At 54.9% G+C, this 16,106-nt stretch overlaps 1 protein-coding gene across 1 annotated transcript in view; it reads left to right on the top strand.

The window, feature by feature from the left end:
* Nucleotides 1-9,286, top strand: part of IGF2BP1 (insulin like growth factor 2 mRNA binding protein 1) — a 29,430-nt gene extending 20,144 nt beyond the window's left edge. The window contains exons 3-15 of the mRNA XM_054801521.1: nucleotides 1,297-1,345; nucleotides 1,836-1,887; nucleotides 2,565-2,628; nucleotides 4,249-4,530; nucleotides 5,228-5,362; nucleotides 5,599-5,721; nucleotides 6,401-6,536; nucleotides 6,638-6,760; nucleotides 7,088-7,204; nucleotides 7,388-7,462; nucleotides 7,745-7,876; nucleotides 8,076-8,189; nucleotides 8,578-9,286. Of these exons, the coding sequence (XP_054657496.1) occupies nucleotides 1,297-1,345; nucleotides 1,836-1,887; nucleotides 2,565-2,628; nucleotides 4,249-4,530; nucleotides 5,228-5,362; nucleotides 5,599-5,721; nucleotides 6,401-6,536; nucleotides 6,638-6,760; nucleotides 7,088-7,204; nucleotides 7,388-7,462; nucleotides 7,745-7,876; nucleotides 8,076-8,189; nucleotides 8,578-8,670 (1,495 nt within the window). The 3' untranslated portion in view covers nucleotides 8,671-9,286. The remainder of the gene's footprint in view (nucleotides 1-1,296; nucleotides 1,346-1,835; nucleotides 1,888-2,564; nucleotides 2,629-4,248; nucleotides 4,531-5,227; nucleotides 5,363-5,598; nucleotides 5,722-6,400; nucleotides 6,537-6,637; nucleotides 6,761-7,087; nucleotides 7,205-7,387; nucleotides 7,463-7,744; nucleotides 7,877-8,075; nucleotides 8,190-8,577) is intronic.
* The last annotated feature ends 6,820 nt before the right edge of the window (nucleotides 9,287-16,106 follow it).

Genomic DNA, 16,106 nt, shown 5'->3' with positions numbered 1-16,106 from the left:
CCTAATCTCTCCCCCGTTCATTTTGGGCTGCGGATTAGCATGTAAACGAGAGGTCTGGTCTTCCCCCCCCGCCCCCTGCCTTTGCTTCCTGCAGCCCCCCGCAACACGTTGCAATTTTAAGGGCTGGGTTGGTTTCTTTTTCCCCCATCCACTCGGTTTGCATCTGTAGTAGTGACAAAATTTGGTGTTTTGGAGCTTTCCCAGTGGCTGAGCTGGCAGGAACACTGAAAATCTTTTTTTGGGGTTTTTTTTTTGTGTGCTTCATTCTGACTTTTAGAGGGGAGAGCAGCCCCCAAGCTGGCCATCCCATCCTCCGGGCTGAAGTTTTGGGAAATCTTTGGTGTCTTTGGGAAACGTCAGTTCTGATTTTGTTTGAAACCGCCCGGCCCAGCCGGGGATTTTGATGGCGGGGGGGGGGGTTGCACCAGCAGCACGGAGCAGAGGGGATGCTCGAGGCAGTCGCTTTTCCCTCGCAGGATGCAGGGGCTGAGGACGAATCCTTCCCGGTGTGGCTACATCCTACCCCTTGCTTTGGGTCTAAGGGTGTCGTTGCCTTTAGGCGGGGGCTCTCGGGGAGTCCAGCGGCACGTTGGGGTGCCAGCACCCGTGGCGATGTGTCTGCACGCCGGTGCCGGAGCTGCTGGATGAGCCCGCGGCTGCTCTCAGCTGTCTGCGGCAGCTGCAGGGCGAGGGGCAGGCGCGGGGAAGAGCACCCCGGGGTAAATTTGGCATCGGAATTAAAAAAAAAAAAAAAAAAAAAAAAAAGAGTTTCTATTTTGGGAAAAGTGAGGTTAGGAAGAGCCAAAAAAGTGAGTGGAGGAACAGCCTGAGATCATCTCGGGTGGTGGAGCTGGGATACCCGCGCCTCGATCTCCCCAGGTAGAATTCAGCCGGGTTTTCGGATGCTCGGGCAGCTCCCGCCGGCGGTTGGGGGCATCCTGAGGGTCGTCCCTCGGTGCGGGAGGGAAGGTTACAGGAACGCACGGCTCCCTTTTTGCTTTCTAATCCTTTTACTTAATCTGGCAAAAATCTCTGCCCGTCCAGCCGTGCCCACGTGAGGGCTCCAGCCAGTGCTGAAGGGTCGGGGGGGGGTTTGGCATCTTGTTCTCAGTGAAGCTCCTGGCGTAATCCCAGCACCGGCCGGGCTGGCCGTAATTAGCCAAAAGCCGTCAGAAACCCCGGTAGGGTATGGCAATGCAAAGCTTCATTAGCTACATCAACGTGCAACGGTTCAACGCAAGACATCCGCATTTCGGACGTAAAATCTGCTTTTTAATCACTCTTCATTTATTTCAGGAGCCGGAAAATTCAAATCCGAAACATCCCACCCCAGCTGCGATGGGAGGTAAGAGGAGCAAGCCGAGAAGTGGAGATCAGATTTAAGGACTAATTCTGCCCCCAGGTTTCTGTACTTGGGATTAAAGTTGATTTACCCTTTCCTTTGTTATTAATTAGGTCTAATTATACCAGACCCTTGTGTCCACGTAGCTTATTCCTCTTCCATTACAGGAGTAAATTCAACTGGTAGAAGCGACGTAAGCTACACCAACAAAAATCCCCATTAATAACAAGGTTATATGATTTATCTATTGTATCAAGAACAAAATGGATCCCTCCTTCCCTCCGGCTGCCGGGGCTTTCCCCCGACTCTTCCCCCGCTCGCCCAGCTGGCTCCGAGGCCCCTTGGTCCATCGTCCTGGGGCAGGCAGGAGCTTCCTTCATCTAATTGCTTGTCAGATCTTAATGACTAGAAAGCTGCCTCCATTGATTGATTGTATTTCCCTGGTCTGTCCTGCTGGTCCCAGCGTAAAGTGGGTTTTTCCTCCCTTTTCCAGGTTCTGGATGGTTTGCTAGCCCAGTATGGCACTGTAGAAAACTGCGAGCAAGGTAGGACTGAAAAAAGAAGCTGTATTTAAGGTATTTTCTACCCCAGCTGTTTTGGGGGGGGGGAAGGAGGGTGAGGACAGACACGTGGTTTTCCTTTGTCAGCAGAAGCCGCAGCTAAAGATGTCAAGAGGTCTCAGCCTGGTCGCTGGGGCTTTTTTTTTAATTTTTTTTCCCCCCCCCCCCGTTCTTCCCTGTTGCTAAAAGACGAGTCCCCGTGCGATGGCTTTGGGCAGCGCACGTGGGTATCCCCGCATCGGACGCCGGGTCGGCATCGTTCCCACCGCACCCGTGGGTACCCACCGGCAGCCGCCTCGGGGGAAGGTGCAGGATGCTCTCCCAAGGCTGGCCGGGGACTATCTGTCTCCGCTCAGCAGATTTTATCTCGGCCTCTAATGGCAATCAGTGGAGGCAGGAGGTTTCATGTTGCCCCCGGGATGTTTAATGAGAGCAGAGTTGCCGTAACCCTCCTGGAAATGGAAAGGAGGGGCTGTGCTGCCCAGGATGAGTCCCCCCCCCCCCGTGGCCCCAGCCCTCGAACGCTTCTCCCTTGCGGGAGAAAAATGTTTGCGAATCCCCGGGGAGCCCCGGCGAGGACTCACCCGAGGGGGGACCCTCTGCTTTTTTTTTTTTTTGGGGGGGGGGGGCACCTCTCTAATTTCTGCCCCTTTGGCTCGCAGTGAACACAGACAGCGAGACCGCCGTTGTCAACGTCACCTACGCCAACCGGGAGCAGACCAGGCAGTAAGTGTCCCGCGTCCCCCCGAGCTCCGGCTGCCCTCCCGCTGCGGCTCCGTCCCCTTCCCCGCTTGCAGAAAATGGGATTTCCAGTGCTGGGAGTCAGATTACCCCAGAATTCCTAAATTCTGGCTAAAAAGGCAGCAAATCTTTGAGGAAACCCCCCGGAACTCTGATTTCCTGCACCTTCAGGTGAAAGCCCTTCAGAGGCCATCCATGGTTTTAGGTTTTTCTCTGCAGTTCAGTGAGTAAAAACATAACTTTTTGCTCAAGGAAAAGTGGAGATTTTCTTGTACCTACATGATTTCAGGAGTTACGTGTCCAGAAAAAGTAATAATGAGACCAAACATCGTCCGAGCTGGTAGGTGTCAGGCTGCGCGTGTCCTCTCTGGCCGATGGCCGTGCCATCGGGGGACTTGCAGCTCCGTTCCCCGTCCTGCCTGGGGAAGATCAGGCTTTGCACTAAATGCAAATGGAAAATTAATTGGGTTTTTCGCCGCTGTTTATTGCATTTTCCTCTGGAAAAGGGACGGGATCAGCGCTTTCCTTGGAGGAGCGTAGGGATGGGTTGATAGGTTTTTATCCGGGGGGGGGGTTCCATCACCGAGGCGGGCACCTCTCAAATGTGGCCACCGCGGCTGCGCCCGCCGTCCCTGGGGACGTCGCCTGCGGTCGCTCTGCCGAAGCTCCGGCTCCCAAATGGCCGCCTGGCTGCTGGTGCTTCAGCTGTCGAACCCGTGGCCGCCGTGGGTTTGGGTTTGCTGTGGTCACGTGCGCTTTGCGGGGGAACCATGGGCTTGTTTTACTTTCCGTACTAACACGGGGCAGGGTCCGGCCGTGGAGCGCGACAAGGGGATCGCTCCCGGTTTGTCCTCCTCTCCCTTTGTCCATCCACACCAGCCCTGCGCTTTGCGCCCTGTAAGGTGAAATATTTTGTGTTTCTCTCGCCGGGAAGCACCCAGCAAAAAAGTTTCGTGCAAGTAGTTTTGCTCTCAGGTCTGCAGCCCTTCTCCCCTGCTTTTTCTTCCGTTGGGGATGCGCGTGCTTCATCGAGCATCTTTGGTCCCTTTGCATCCTGCAGGGATGGGGCTGCTAGCAGGGAAAGTCTCTGTTCAGCCAGTTTTAGGGGGTTTGGGTGGTTTGTTGGGTTTTTTTGGTTTGTTTGGGTTTGGTTTTTTTTTTTCCCCCAAGAGTTGAGTCACTGACCTCTTTCTGGAGAGCTGCAGTTTTGGTTTTCTCTGTAGAAAGGAAGCCAGGGAGGTCTGAAGGAGCTGCGGAGAGCGGTAGCCAAAGCCATCGCTTTGCTCTTGCTGCCAGCCCCATCTATCGGCAGCTTTCAGCTCGGCAGCGCTTAGAAATGCCAGCCAAAAGTCCGAAGGCGGAGGAGATGTGGGAATCGCTCCCTGCTCCCTCCCGTCCTGCACCCGTCGCTCCCATCCCCTCCCCAGCGTGCCCGGACGGGTTCCCCTTAAAATACTTCAGCTCATCCAGGCTGGGTGGAAAGTCCTGCCAGGTCCCCGGCTCCTTTCCCCCGTCCTGGTGCTTCCTCGCCAGGCGTCGCGCTGCCGCTCGGCGTGGGAGTCTGCCGGGAGGGAGGGACCCCCCCAACCCCTTCTCCCCTTCCAGAGCCATCATGAAGCTGAACGGGCACCAGCTGGAGAACCATGCGCTGAAGGTCTCCTACATCCCCGACGAGCAGTCCATGCAAGGGCCGGAGAACGGACGGCGGGGCGGCTTCGGGGCGCGCGGTGCTCCCAGGCAAGGCTCCCCCGTCACCGCGGGGGCACCGGTCAAGCAGCAGCCGGTGGATATCCCCCTCCGCCTCCTGGTGCCCACCCAGTACGTGGGTGCCATCATCGGCAAGGAAGGGGCCACCATCAGGAACATCACCAAGCAGACGCAGTCCAAGTGAGTCCGTTCTCCCGCGCGCTGGTTTGCACCTTGTTGAGCCGAGTGGTTCGCAGTGATATACAAGGCTGGAGGTTTTTGGTTTTTTTTTTTTTTTGAGAATGGGCTATGTGAGGCCCCTCCGGCTCTCCCGCCGTGCAGGGTGGCGTGTCCAAGAGCCACCTTCCCATGCCCTGCCCCAGCCAGGCTTTCTGGGCTGCATTTCCCCTCACGTCTCGTGTGCCGGGGCTGCCCCGGCTGGGACGGGACCTGAGCAGGCGTATGGGGAGGTCGCTGCTCCGGCCGGTCTCGTTTGGCACAAGCCCATTGAGCTTCACCCGCCTGCTCTTGCCTTTGGCCCCGGAGCTCGTGTTGGCCCCGGCTCTTGTCCCCCAAGGAAGGCTTTATCTAAGATGTGAAGTGATGGACAGCCCATCCTGTCCCCCAGGCACATGCTCGTTCCACCACTTAATCATTCCTGTTGCTTAAAATAAATAGATGCGGACGCCTTATTTGGATTTCTGTGATTTGAGCTTCTGGCCGCTGCGTCCATGTCGAGTATCGAGCCCAGAATTAACTCCCGTCTCCTTCCCTGGGTCCGTGTAACCTCACGCTCGGGTGTGAGCTCCAGGTGGTCCACGGGGACGTGGAGGGGAGCGGAGCAGCCAAGAAGCCGCAGAGCTGCTCCCCCGCCCCAGCGCCCATCCCGTGCTTGCAGGATCGACGTGCACCGGAAAGAAAACGCGGGAGCTGCAGAAAAAGCCATCAGCGTCCACTCCACCCCCGAGGGCTGCTCCGCTGCCTGCAAGATGATTTTGGAGATCATGCAGAAGGAGGCGAAGGACACCAAGACGTAAGGTTTCCCCTTGCCTTCCTGTGCACGTGTAGCCCACCCGCGGCTCTTCGCGGGGCTCTGGTGCCGTCCCAGTGCCCGGAGCTGGGCGATGCTCCCGTGCGTGCGGGAGCTTGGGCTTGGAGGGCCAGGGGGCTCTGGGCAAGGGGACTTGAGCTTCCACCGTCCCTCTGAACCAAATCCCTCCTGGCAGCAGTAATCCTTCATGTTGGTTTTTCACCCGTTCCTCTCTCAAGAGCTGATGAAGTGCCTCTGAAAATCTTGGCCCATAACAACTTTGTGGGGCGCCTGATCGGCAAAGAAGGGCGAAACTTGAAGAAAGTGGAGCAGGACACGGAGACAAAAATCACCATCTCATCGTAAGGCTCCTCGCTCCCTTTGGGGAAACCAGGGCAGACCTTCCTCAGGCCGGGGCGGATGGGGAGGATGAGGAGGAGATGGGTGGTGTGAGGAGAGCGGGCAGAGGTGCCTGCCCCTCCGCTGGGAAGCCAGCCTGCGGTGTGGGTGCTCTCTCGAAAAATCCTGGCTTTGTATTTTCTGTATTCCCCTCTCCGTCCCTTTGGTGTCCCCTCCCCATCCCTTTGGTGTCCCCTCCCCATCCCTTCGGTGTCCCCTCCCCATCCCTTCAGTGTCCCCTCTCTGTCCCTTCGGTGTCCCTTCCCCATCCCTTCGGTGTCCCCTCCCCATCCCTTCGGTGTCCCCTCCCCATCCCTTTGGTGTCCCCTCCCCGTCCCTTTGGTGTCCCCTCCCCGTCCCTTCGGTGTCCCCTCCCCGTCCCATCAGGGCTGCAGAGCTCAGGACTGGCCGGTTCGATGGCCGGGACTGGGGTTCTACTCTGAAGCCATGGGTCTGGGTGGACTTCCCAGTGCAAACCATGATGCTGGTCCCCGCTCTGACTGGGACCGGGCAGTCCCAGTGCACGGTGGCAGTGGCACCCTATGTCCCCAGCACCCCAACAGCACCCATGAGAAGGACCGGAGGACCCGGCGTAGCGCTGGCTGGGCGGGGGCTCGGCGCTGACGCTGGCTTTCCCATCAGCTTGCAGGACTTGACACTGTACAACCCCGAAAGGACCATCACGGTGAAGGGCTCCATCGAGAACTGCTGCAAAGCGGAGCAGGAGATCATGAAGAAAGTGAGGGAAGCCTACGAGAACGACGTGGCCGCCATGAGCGTGAGTGGGGGTTCGGTCCTGCCCTGCGTCTCGGCTGACGGGCGCTCTCCGGGAGGGTGCCCTGATGAAAGCAATGAGCGTTTCTCTCCTCTCGCCCTCAGCTGCAATCTCACCTCATCCCTGGCCTCAACCTGGCTGCGGTTGGCCTCTTCCCTGCCTCCTCCAACGCAGTACCTCCTCCGCCGAGCAGCGTCTCCGGGGCCGCGCCGTACAGCTCCTTCATGGTAGGTGAACACTCAGGAGCTGAAACTGCTCCTGCTTCCAGCTCGGGGATCTCCCCTGCGTGGAGAAGACCCTCGCGATGGTCAGGGTCATGCCTTCGGCATCCCGCGCCGTCAGGTCCAGCATGGGTGCGGGATCCGGGCTTTTAAACTCTCGCGAAGGCGGTGGAGGAGGTGCTCGGAACCCCCGGGGTCTGGCGGTGGCTCAGCCCTGCACCCTCGGAGAGGTGTGGGCATCATTTTGGGGGGAGCTTGGAGCCCTGATCCTCGTGGTTGCGCTGAGTCCTGAGCGGTGGCGCTGAGCCCTGAGCGGTGACGCTACACCCGCAGCCTCCGGAGCAGGAGACGGTGCACGTCTTCATCCCCGCGCAGGCGGTCGGCGCCATCATCGGCAAGAAGGGCCAGCACATCAAGCAGCTCTCCCGGTTCGCAAGTGCCTCTATCAAGGTAGGGACCCCCCCTCTGCCAGCGCCCCCCCGAGCTGGGGACCTTGCTGGCCAGGAAACCCACCTGAAAAGCCTACGCGGTCGGGCTGGGGGCCCGATCCTGCGGCGCAGGGGAGGGAGGGTACGGCCACCGCCCTGCCCGTGGTGCTCCCCGCCGCAGCCGCCGTCTCTCTCCCCCCTCCAGATTGCCCCTCCGGAGACGCCGGACTCCAAAGTGCGCATGGTCGTCATCACGGGCCCTCCGGAAGCTCAGTTCAAGGTTCCCCCTGCGCCGCCGTCACCGCGGGGGATTTGGGGTGCCCCTCTCCGGAGCCGGGAAGGGAGGAAGCAGGGTGGTGACCCCAATTTTGTGAGCCCGGTCTGCAGCTGGGTAAACTCAGCGTCAGCTCTCCCAGGGGCCGAGCCGGTTGGAAACCTCGAGGAACCAGGATTTCACGGGATGCCGTCCCGTCCCGGGGACGGAGACCCACCGTGCCCCTGGGGACGCGTGGGGTAGGACATCTCGGCTGGCGCCTGACTCCGCGCTCCCTCCCCTCCGCAGGCGCAAGGCAGGATTTACGGGAAGCTGAAGGAGGAGAACTTCTTTGGACCGAAGGAAGAAGTGAAGCTGGAGACGCACATCCGGGTCCCCGCCTCGGCCGCGGGCAGGGTCATCGGCAAAGGGGGCAAAACCGTAAGCAGAAGCGATGCTTGGATGGGGCTGGGAGCACCCCGGGACGGGGAGGGGGGACATCCCTGGGAGGGTGGCTGCTTCATCCCAGTGCCTGGGGACATCCCGGGGACGGATTTCCCGGTGGCCCGGCTGGGATGCTCTGGAGGAACTGGTCCTTCCGGCGCGGCGTGACGGGGTGGTCTCTGCCCCTTCCCCACAGGTCAATGAGCTGCAGAACCTGACGGCAGCGGAGGTGGTGGTGCCGCGGGACCAGACCCCCGACGAGAACGAGCAGGTCATCGTGAAGATCATCGGGCACTTCTACGCCAGCCAGGTACGGCCCTGGCGGCTCCCACAGCGGCACTGGTGGGATTCTTTGATGGCTCGTATGGGGTTGCGTCCACGCGTATCGTCCCATGGAAGTTTTTTCCACGCCTGGTTGCAGAAGCGGGTGATGGTGTGGGACAGCGGGGGAGGGAGGGAGAGCTGTGGGAGTGTGTGCACACACAGAGCGTGACCTCCCAGACCCAGCCTCCGGAGGAAACCACCCTAAACCCGGGGCAGGGAGGGATCTCCAGGAGCAGCTTCGCCCAGCCCTGCTAACGCCGTAGCATCTCGCACGACGTGCGCGTTTCCCTCGCCCCGGGGTCTCGCCGGTCCCGGGGTCCGTCCCGTCCCGTCCCCCCCCCCCCAGCTCCCCGCTTTGCTCCTCTCGTCCGCAGATGGCTCAGCGCAAGATCCGAGACATCCTGGCGCAGGTGAAGCAGCAGCACCAGAAGGGACAGAGCGGCCAGACGCAAGCGCGGAGGAAATAAGAGCAGCACCGACACCAACGTGAAAAGCGGAACAAGCCAATGCCGGGCTTAAGAGTGGCTGGGAATCAGTTACCGTAGACAGATGCTAATTTTTTCATTAACCGATCGAGATTAAAAGGCAGTTTGATTGGCTTCCAAGGTAGATGGCTAGGGTAAAAAAAAAAAAAAAAAGAAAAAAGAAAATAATAATAATAATAATTGGATCCGTTTTTAGCTCCACGTGCCAGGACAGCTACTTAAATGAAGCGAGAGGTGCTACAACGCGCCGCGCCAACCGGCCGCTCTGCCGAAGCCGGCGCGGCGCCGGGTGCCCGGGGACGACGGTGTGGCGAAGCTGCAGCCGCCGCGGTGCTGGGTCCCCTCTCGCGGGTGCAGCGTTTGCCCCCTCATTTAAGTAGCCTTTGGAGGTCCCGTCCCAGCCGGGGCACCCGGCGGCTGCGCCTCCCTGACCCCTCGCTCCCTCCCTCCCTCCCTCCCCGCGGCTGGTGGATATTCCCCGAGCGATGTTAAGCCTTTTGGAGCATTTAATTCTGATTTTTTTTTTTTTTCCCTATTTGGATTTTTTTTTTTTTTTAAAAAGAAAAACTCCAGTGGATTTTTACCATCCCCAGTTGGTAACGAGATCCGTTGTGGGCAAAAAAAAAAAAAAAAGAAAAAAAAAGATAAAAAACCCCATACACCCCCCCCCCCCATCTTAGCGCCAAATGGATTTGGGTCCCTTGGGAGCTCTGCACCGCTCCAGTCTCAGAACCACCGGCGGGCGGGTGGGAGGGCAGGATTCCTCCTCCTGCCTGCGCTGCCTGCAGTGCAGTGCCTTGTAAAGCCTTAGAAGCCAGGAGAGCACCTCTATTTTCCAGGATGATTTTTTTTTTTTTTTCTTTCAGTTGTTTGAATGTTTCTTTCCATTTTAGGTTAGTTTAAAGAAAGATTTTTGTTGTTGTTGTTGTTAAATTTTTTTTTTTTTTTTTTTTTTTAAGCCTATGAACTAATGGCGGAAGCGGGACATATGACTGTTTTTCTCAGTGATCTCCGTTGCGGAGGTGACAACCCGTCCTAGAGACGAGGCAAACTGTCCGGGGAAGGGAAGGGGCGAGGGAAGGGCTTTTGCTTTTCCCTCCTCCCTTCAAGCAACAGCAATAAATCACCACCAAAAAAAAAAAAAAAAAAAAAAAAGGCAAAGAAACCCCCTGCTTGGTAGGAAATATTGAATTAATCTTCATCTCGTTAGTAATCAGATGATGGGAACTACTAATTGCATGCGGAATGGTTTGGGGGGTCGGAAGGGAGCTGGAGGGGTTGAGGGGTGCAGCGGAGCGATGCCCGGCTGCGGGGGACTCGGCTTTGCTGATCCGGAGCCGGTTTTATGCCCGGCTCTTTGCCACGTCCTCTGCCAGCTGCCTCAGTTTCCCCACCCGGAGGAGGAGGTTTGTGCCCCAAAATCCCGTCGGAGCCTCCAAGGGCTCAGCCGCGGGGGAATACAGGGCTTTTTCCAAAAACACCCAAATATCTGCTAAATATTTTTATTAGCGAGCCAGGGGGGTGCCAGCTCACGTGAACTCCCCTGGGGCTATTTGTGTCTTATTCCCCCCCCCTCCAAATCTCTCCCGGTGGGGAAAAAAATACTCTCGAAATTTGGCACATTTTTATTAGTTTATAAAGATCATTTTTTTTTTTTCATTATTTAAAAAAAAAAAAAAGCAACCAACCACCACCCTCCTTTCTGCGGTAAGAATAACTGTTCTCATGAGACGATACCAAATATATACGTCAAACGAATGTAATATGGTTACTGATTCCCGTCACTCTTATGTGGATTTTATATTTTAGATATATTTTAATGATTTGTTTTTAATATTGAGTGTTTGGAAGGGACAGTAACTGCTGCCATCGCCTCTTCCAGGCAGGGGAAGGTCTTGTCTCCACGGCGGGGCCGGGGCAGCCCCCGGCCGAGCCCCCGCGTCGCGTTTTTCTGCCGCGAATCCAGCCGAAACACGGATTTACGGTGAAAAATTTTTTTTTTTCCCCGCCAGTTGGAGCGGGAGGGTGAAAAAGCAAAATTGGGATTAATTTTGGGGGAGAGGGACGATGCCGGATCCCGCAGCCACCCGGCGGGAAGAGACCCAGGAGCAGCCGCCTGGGCGAGCCGGTTTGGGGTTAAAAGGAGGGAATTTGGAACAAACCTCGCACCGATGCTTTTACCTGGTTATTGGCCAAAGTGGAGACCAGCCCCCCCGCTCGAGCGGGCGTTTTCCTGGGCGCAGCCTCTAAAGCGAAACCCGGCTCCGAATTCAGCTCGTGCGGCATCAGGAAAGCGAGTGGTTCACGGATAAGGGGACACGGCAGCAGTTATTGTCCTTTAAACCATTGCAACAACAGGGAGATGTGGGGGAAGGCCAGGTATTGCTGTGTGTTTGAGCAACGAGAGAAAAAAAAAAAAGAAAAAAAAAAGAAAAAAAAAAAGAAGAGAAAAGGAAAAAAAAAAAAGCTACCTCAAGGTATGAAGTTACCTCAGCAATTGATTTTTTTTTTTTTTTTTTTTTGGGCTTGCTGATATTTTATATAAAAGCTGATAGTCTTGAATATTTTATTTTTTTAATGAAAAGAGAAGTTAAGTTTCATAATTTCTTATGAGCCAGGAGTTATGTGCAGGTAACCAAGTGTTATGAGCTCTCTATGGAGAACGACAGGAATTTCAGACATAGTGGAAAAGATGGCAGCAGCAGCTTTTTTTTTTTTTGTGGGGTTTTTTTTTTTTTTTTGGCCTTTTCAGGCAGTTAATGAATTTCACCACAACTCAAGAGCTGTCAGATGGCGCGACTCTTCAAGACCTTGGACAAATTGGAGCCCACCGACTTTTTCGATTGGAAAAACTTCATTTCTTTCTTTTTTTCTTTTCTTTTTTTTTGTTTTTGAAATTAAATTTAAAAAAAAAAAAAATACCCAACCAAAACCCACCACTGGCTGAAAGGCCTTTCTCAATCCAACTCCATCGAGAAATCAACTTATTAAAGAGCTTTGGGATCAGAAATCTTCCACTCCCGGGGATGCGAGGACGGACTCCTAGGCAGCGTTGTCTATGCAAAGTGGGGTACGCGGGGTTTGCTGGTATTTAAACCACACCAGCTCAGGCGATTTTTTTTTTTATTATTATTATTTTTTTTTTCCCAAACACTTGGAAGCCATATATATATAAATATATATATTTTTTATATATGTGTATCTATATATATATATATCCCAGAACCCAAACGAATCGGCCTCCTGTGTTGCCACGGAGGCGGCGTCGAACCATCTTCTCCACTATGATGCTGGTAAATATTTTACAGAGATTTGCCTCCATTTTACCGAGGATAAGCAATTTAAAAAAAAAAAAAAAAAAAAAAAGTTAGGAGGAGAGAAATTAATGGGAGCCAATTTTTTTTTTTTTATATAAACGCACATCGAGGAGAGAGAGGATGAATCCAGCCCCGAGGACCGATGGGCCTGACCCTCTCTGCCCACTCTGAAAGGTTCACGGGGGGTTTTTTTGAGTCCCATCTTGCTATTTTTTCACCGTACCTGCAGGAAAAAGACCCTTTTTTTGAATGGTAGTTAAAAAATTTAAACAATTCAGTGGTGGTAAAAGGAATTGGGGAGCGGCGGGCGCTGCCCTCCCCGTCCCGCTGCCCCGTGCTTCTCTCTCACAAAAAAAAAATTTGGGGCGGGTGAGAAGTGCAGGATCCGGCCCCTCACTGGCGGGAGGGAAGCGCTGACCCATTTTTTTGTTCCCTATAAATTTGGGGTCAAAGGAGCAAAATTAGGGCTGGCAGCGCCTGGCCGGCAGCTCCTGCCCCTCGGTGGGGTGGTGGGAGAGGGGCTTCCGCAGGGTTTTCCTCTTTTTTTTTTTTAATTTTTTTTTTTTTTTTTTTTTTAAGGAAGACTGGCATTTGTCCTAGGGAAAAACGGTTTCTTATTACTTGAAATCTCTGGCTCTCTACTTTTTTTTTTTGTTTTGTTTTGTTTTGTTTTCCAGCCTTGCACAGAACAGTGTATTCAGACATCGGTGATTATAATTGTCTTTTCCGACGGCAAGCGTTTTTGATAACTGGTTCAAACTGTATCATTGAGGGATAAAAAAAAAAAAAACCAAACAAAAACCCAACAACAACCCCCCCCCCAAAAAAAAATCCCCCCTGAGCACCCCCAGTCCTGTTGATCTGGTTGTTGCAGTGAGATCTTGACCTAAAATCTGACGATTCAGGGAAACCTTTGATGCTTCCCCCCCCGCCCCACCGGTCCCGCTGCCATAATGTAGGAGCGATCGGTACTTTTATTTTTTTTGGGGGGGGGAAATCTCTTTGTTTTCCCAAGGGAAATTATTTATATAAAGTGATTTGCAGTAAGGAAGACGCCTCTGAGCATCTCCTGTATTTCTCCGGAGTCAAGCTTGAGCTAGAAAGAGCGAAAACGGGGAAGCCCGGGATGCCCGGCGAGGCCGCCGGTGAGATGGGTGGCAGGAGACGCGAGCGAGCCCTGGATCTGGCCTGGAACGAATAAACAGGGACAAAAAAAAAAAGCTCTAGTGAACCCCGAAAGCAGGAAGGATCCCCGGCCCCGCGGTAACTCCTCTGGCTGCTCTTTGCACCAGAATAAAAGGTAATTTAGGGGAAACCTCCGCACGGGGAGGTGAGCGGCGCCGTCGGCTCCTCTCTGCCTTGTTTTTATCCTAGCAGAAATAATTCGGGTTTATTTTTATTTTTTTTTCATTTTATTTTTTTTATTTCTCCCCCGCCCCGAGCAAGGAGCCCGGCCGGGGGCGTGCGGCGGGTCGGCTGCTGCTCGGAAACGTCCTCGTCCGTGGGGTGAGGAGGGATGCGGAGTTTTTAAATTGGGATGGGGGGGATGATGACAGATTGGGGAACGGGGCGAAATGGGTTTGTTCTCGCTGGGTCGTGCCGGGGAGGAGTTGCAGGCAGGCAGGCAGCGAGCAGGCAGAAAGGAAAGCAAGCAAAGCATTTCTCCGTGCCTCAGTTTCCCCCGCTCCCCGGCGGGGCGATGCTGGTCTCCTACCTCACAGGGCTGGCGTGAGGATGAAGGAATTCACACTCCTCGGTGCCGCATCCCGTGCAGAGCATCACCGGAACGAGCCGCCGCCGCCGCCGCCGCGCTATGGAGAGACTGGGATTTGGGGGTTCGCCTCATTTTAACGCTATCGGAGTCTTCTTCTGCCATTCAGCTGGAGAAAAAGGAGAGAAAAAAAGGAAAAAAAAAATAAAAAATCCCCAAATCCCAGCTAAGGTTTCTTCTCTTCCAAGCTGTGAAGGCTGGAATGCCGAGAGCATCCCTGGGCTCGGCGGGGCCGCGGGGCCGCGCTCCCTCCCTGCAGCCCGACCCGGCCGGCGAGCGTGGAAGGGTTTTACGGAGCCAGGCTGGAGGGAAATCCCTTGTAAATACTGAAAAGAACCTGCCTCTGAACTACATTTTGTGTTTCCTGGGCATTAGGTTTTGGGTTTGTTTTTATTTTTTAGCGCATTAAAAAAAAAGAAAAAAAAAGAAAAAAAGCAGTAAAAATTAGTCAAATAGTTAATCCATGTCAGAAAAAAAAAAATCTTTTTTGATTTCTAGCTCCAACTATTTTGAGTGTTTTCTAGACTCAAGATCAGAAACGCAGACTTGCTGTAAGACAGTTGCAGACATTTCTTTAATTTAATTTCTTTTTACTGATGTAGATCTTCCCTTCCTGTCCCCTGCTGGTCCACACAACATAGGCTTTTGAGATTTTTGGAACTTTCTTGTTTTTGGAGAGTTTAGTAACCGAGGTAGTTTGGGGGTTTTTTTGGTTGATTTTTTTTGGGGGTGTGGGGGTGTGTGGGGGGTGTTCTGAGGGGGGTTTTTTTCGGTCATTTTTAATTTCTTTTTTCCGTTGTAGCTTTTGTTTTGTTTGGATGAAATCGGTGTGATCCTGTGAAACGCGTATTCTCCTGAGAGGGCACGGAAATATTTAAGCATCCTCATAACGCTCCGGCTCCCGGTGGCCGCTCGGGTTGTGCCGCACCGCGTACGGCCGTGGGCTTTCCCGGCCGGAGGGTGAAGGATTTGGCTGCGGATTTGCTTTGGGAGCCGGGAGCAGCCGTGGGGCAGCGGGGACGAGCGGTGCTTGAGCTCGGGAGGCTTCGCCGGCTGGTCGGAGGTGGGTGGCCGCGGGCCGGGTACCCGGCGCTGGGGATGCGGCCTCGGAGCGGGTGCTGGGCGATAACCGTCCATGGCTAGAAGTGATTCGGGATGCCCGACGGCGGCTCCGCTTCGGCAGCGCGTGGGGAGGAGAGAGATGCGTCCCCATTCGGTCGAATCAGCCTTTGTTCTTATTTTTGGTGTTTTTTTTTTTTTTTTCTTTTTTTAAAAAATTCTTTCTTTTTTAACTCGCGCTTGTGGATGAGATCCAGAGCAGAGCAAAACCAGCCAGAGGCTCTTAAATCATGAACGTTTTTGGAGACCGTGCAGGTGCTGCGAGCTGGAAACGTACACGTGCAAACTACCTCAGAGCTGACGGGGAGCCCCGAGGGATGGACGGGGGTCCCTCACTGCCCCCCCCCCCCCAATCCGGCCTTTGGCACCCCCGAGCTCCGCAGAGACCCTCCCGGCTGGGGGGGGGCAGTTTTGGCATCCCGGCTTTCCGCCCCGCAGCTAGGGAGAGCGATGTGGAGGAAGAGGAGAGCCGATGAGGAAGGCTCCCGAGGATGCTGGAGGGCGGTGGGATGGGAGAGTGGCCGAGGCGGCCCCCTGGAAAAGTCAGCCCCAGGCTGACTCGGCTGTGCCTTTGTTCCCTGCTGCTTTACCGTACGTTACAGAATTATTTAGGTTTTATTGAAGATGAATACCTCTCGGAGCGGCAGCAGAACGCGGTGGTGGCGAGATGCTCTGCCACGGCACGACGGGATGCTCTGCCGGAGCGCGGTGGGATGCTCTGCTGGAGCGCGGTGGGATGCTCTGCTGGAGCGCGGTGGGATGCTTTGCTGGACCACGGCGGGATGCTCTGCCGGAGCGCGGTGGGATGCTCTGCCGGAGCACGGTGGGATGCTTTGCTGGACCACAGTGGGATGCTCTGCCGGAGCGCGGTGGGATGCTCTGCCAGAGCGTGGTGGGATGCTTTGCCGGACCACGGCAGCAGCCCGTCCCTGCCGGTGCGGCAGAGCGGTGTGATATGAACTGTGGAAAGTATTTGGGTGCTGCGGCTCAGCACGAGCTAACACCGAAAGGGATATTTTTTGCTTGAAGAAAAATTTTAATTAATAATTTAAGCCCTGGGAGTCGGGATGCATGACAGAACTGAAGCCGTTTTTTTTTTTTTTTTGGACCAGTTTGGGAAACGGTCTCTGCAAAGCAACGCTAAGCGCAGCAGGAAGGAGTTTGCCGATGTTTCGCGGTGGACAAGGGCTGACCCCGAGCGCGGCGCCGGC

This window comes from Grus americana, chromosome 22 (assembly GCF_028858705.1).
Source record: "Grus americana isolate bGruAme1 chromosome 22, bGruAme1.mat, whole genome shotgun sequence".
NCBI classification, from domain to species: domain Eukaryota; kingdom Metazoa; phylum Chordata; class Aves; order Gruiformes; family Gruidae; genus Grus; species Grus americana.
Note: the sequence above shows the minus strand (reverse complement) of the source record. Positions and strands in the feature narration are given on the sequence as shown.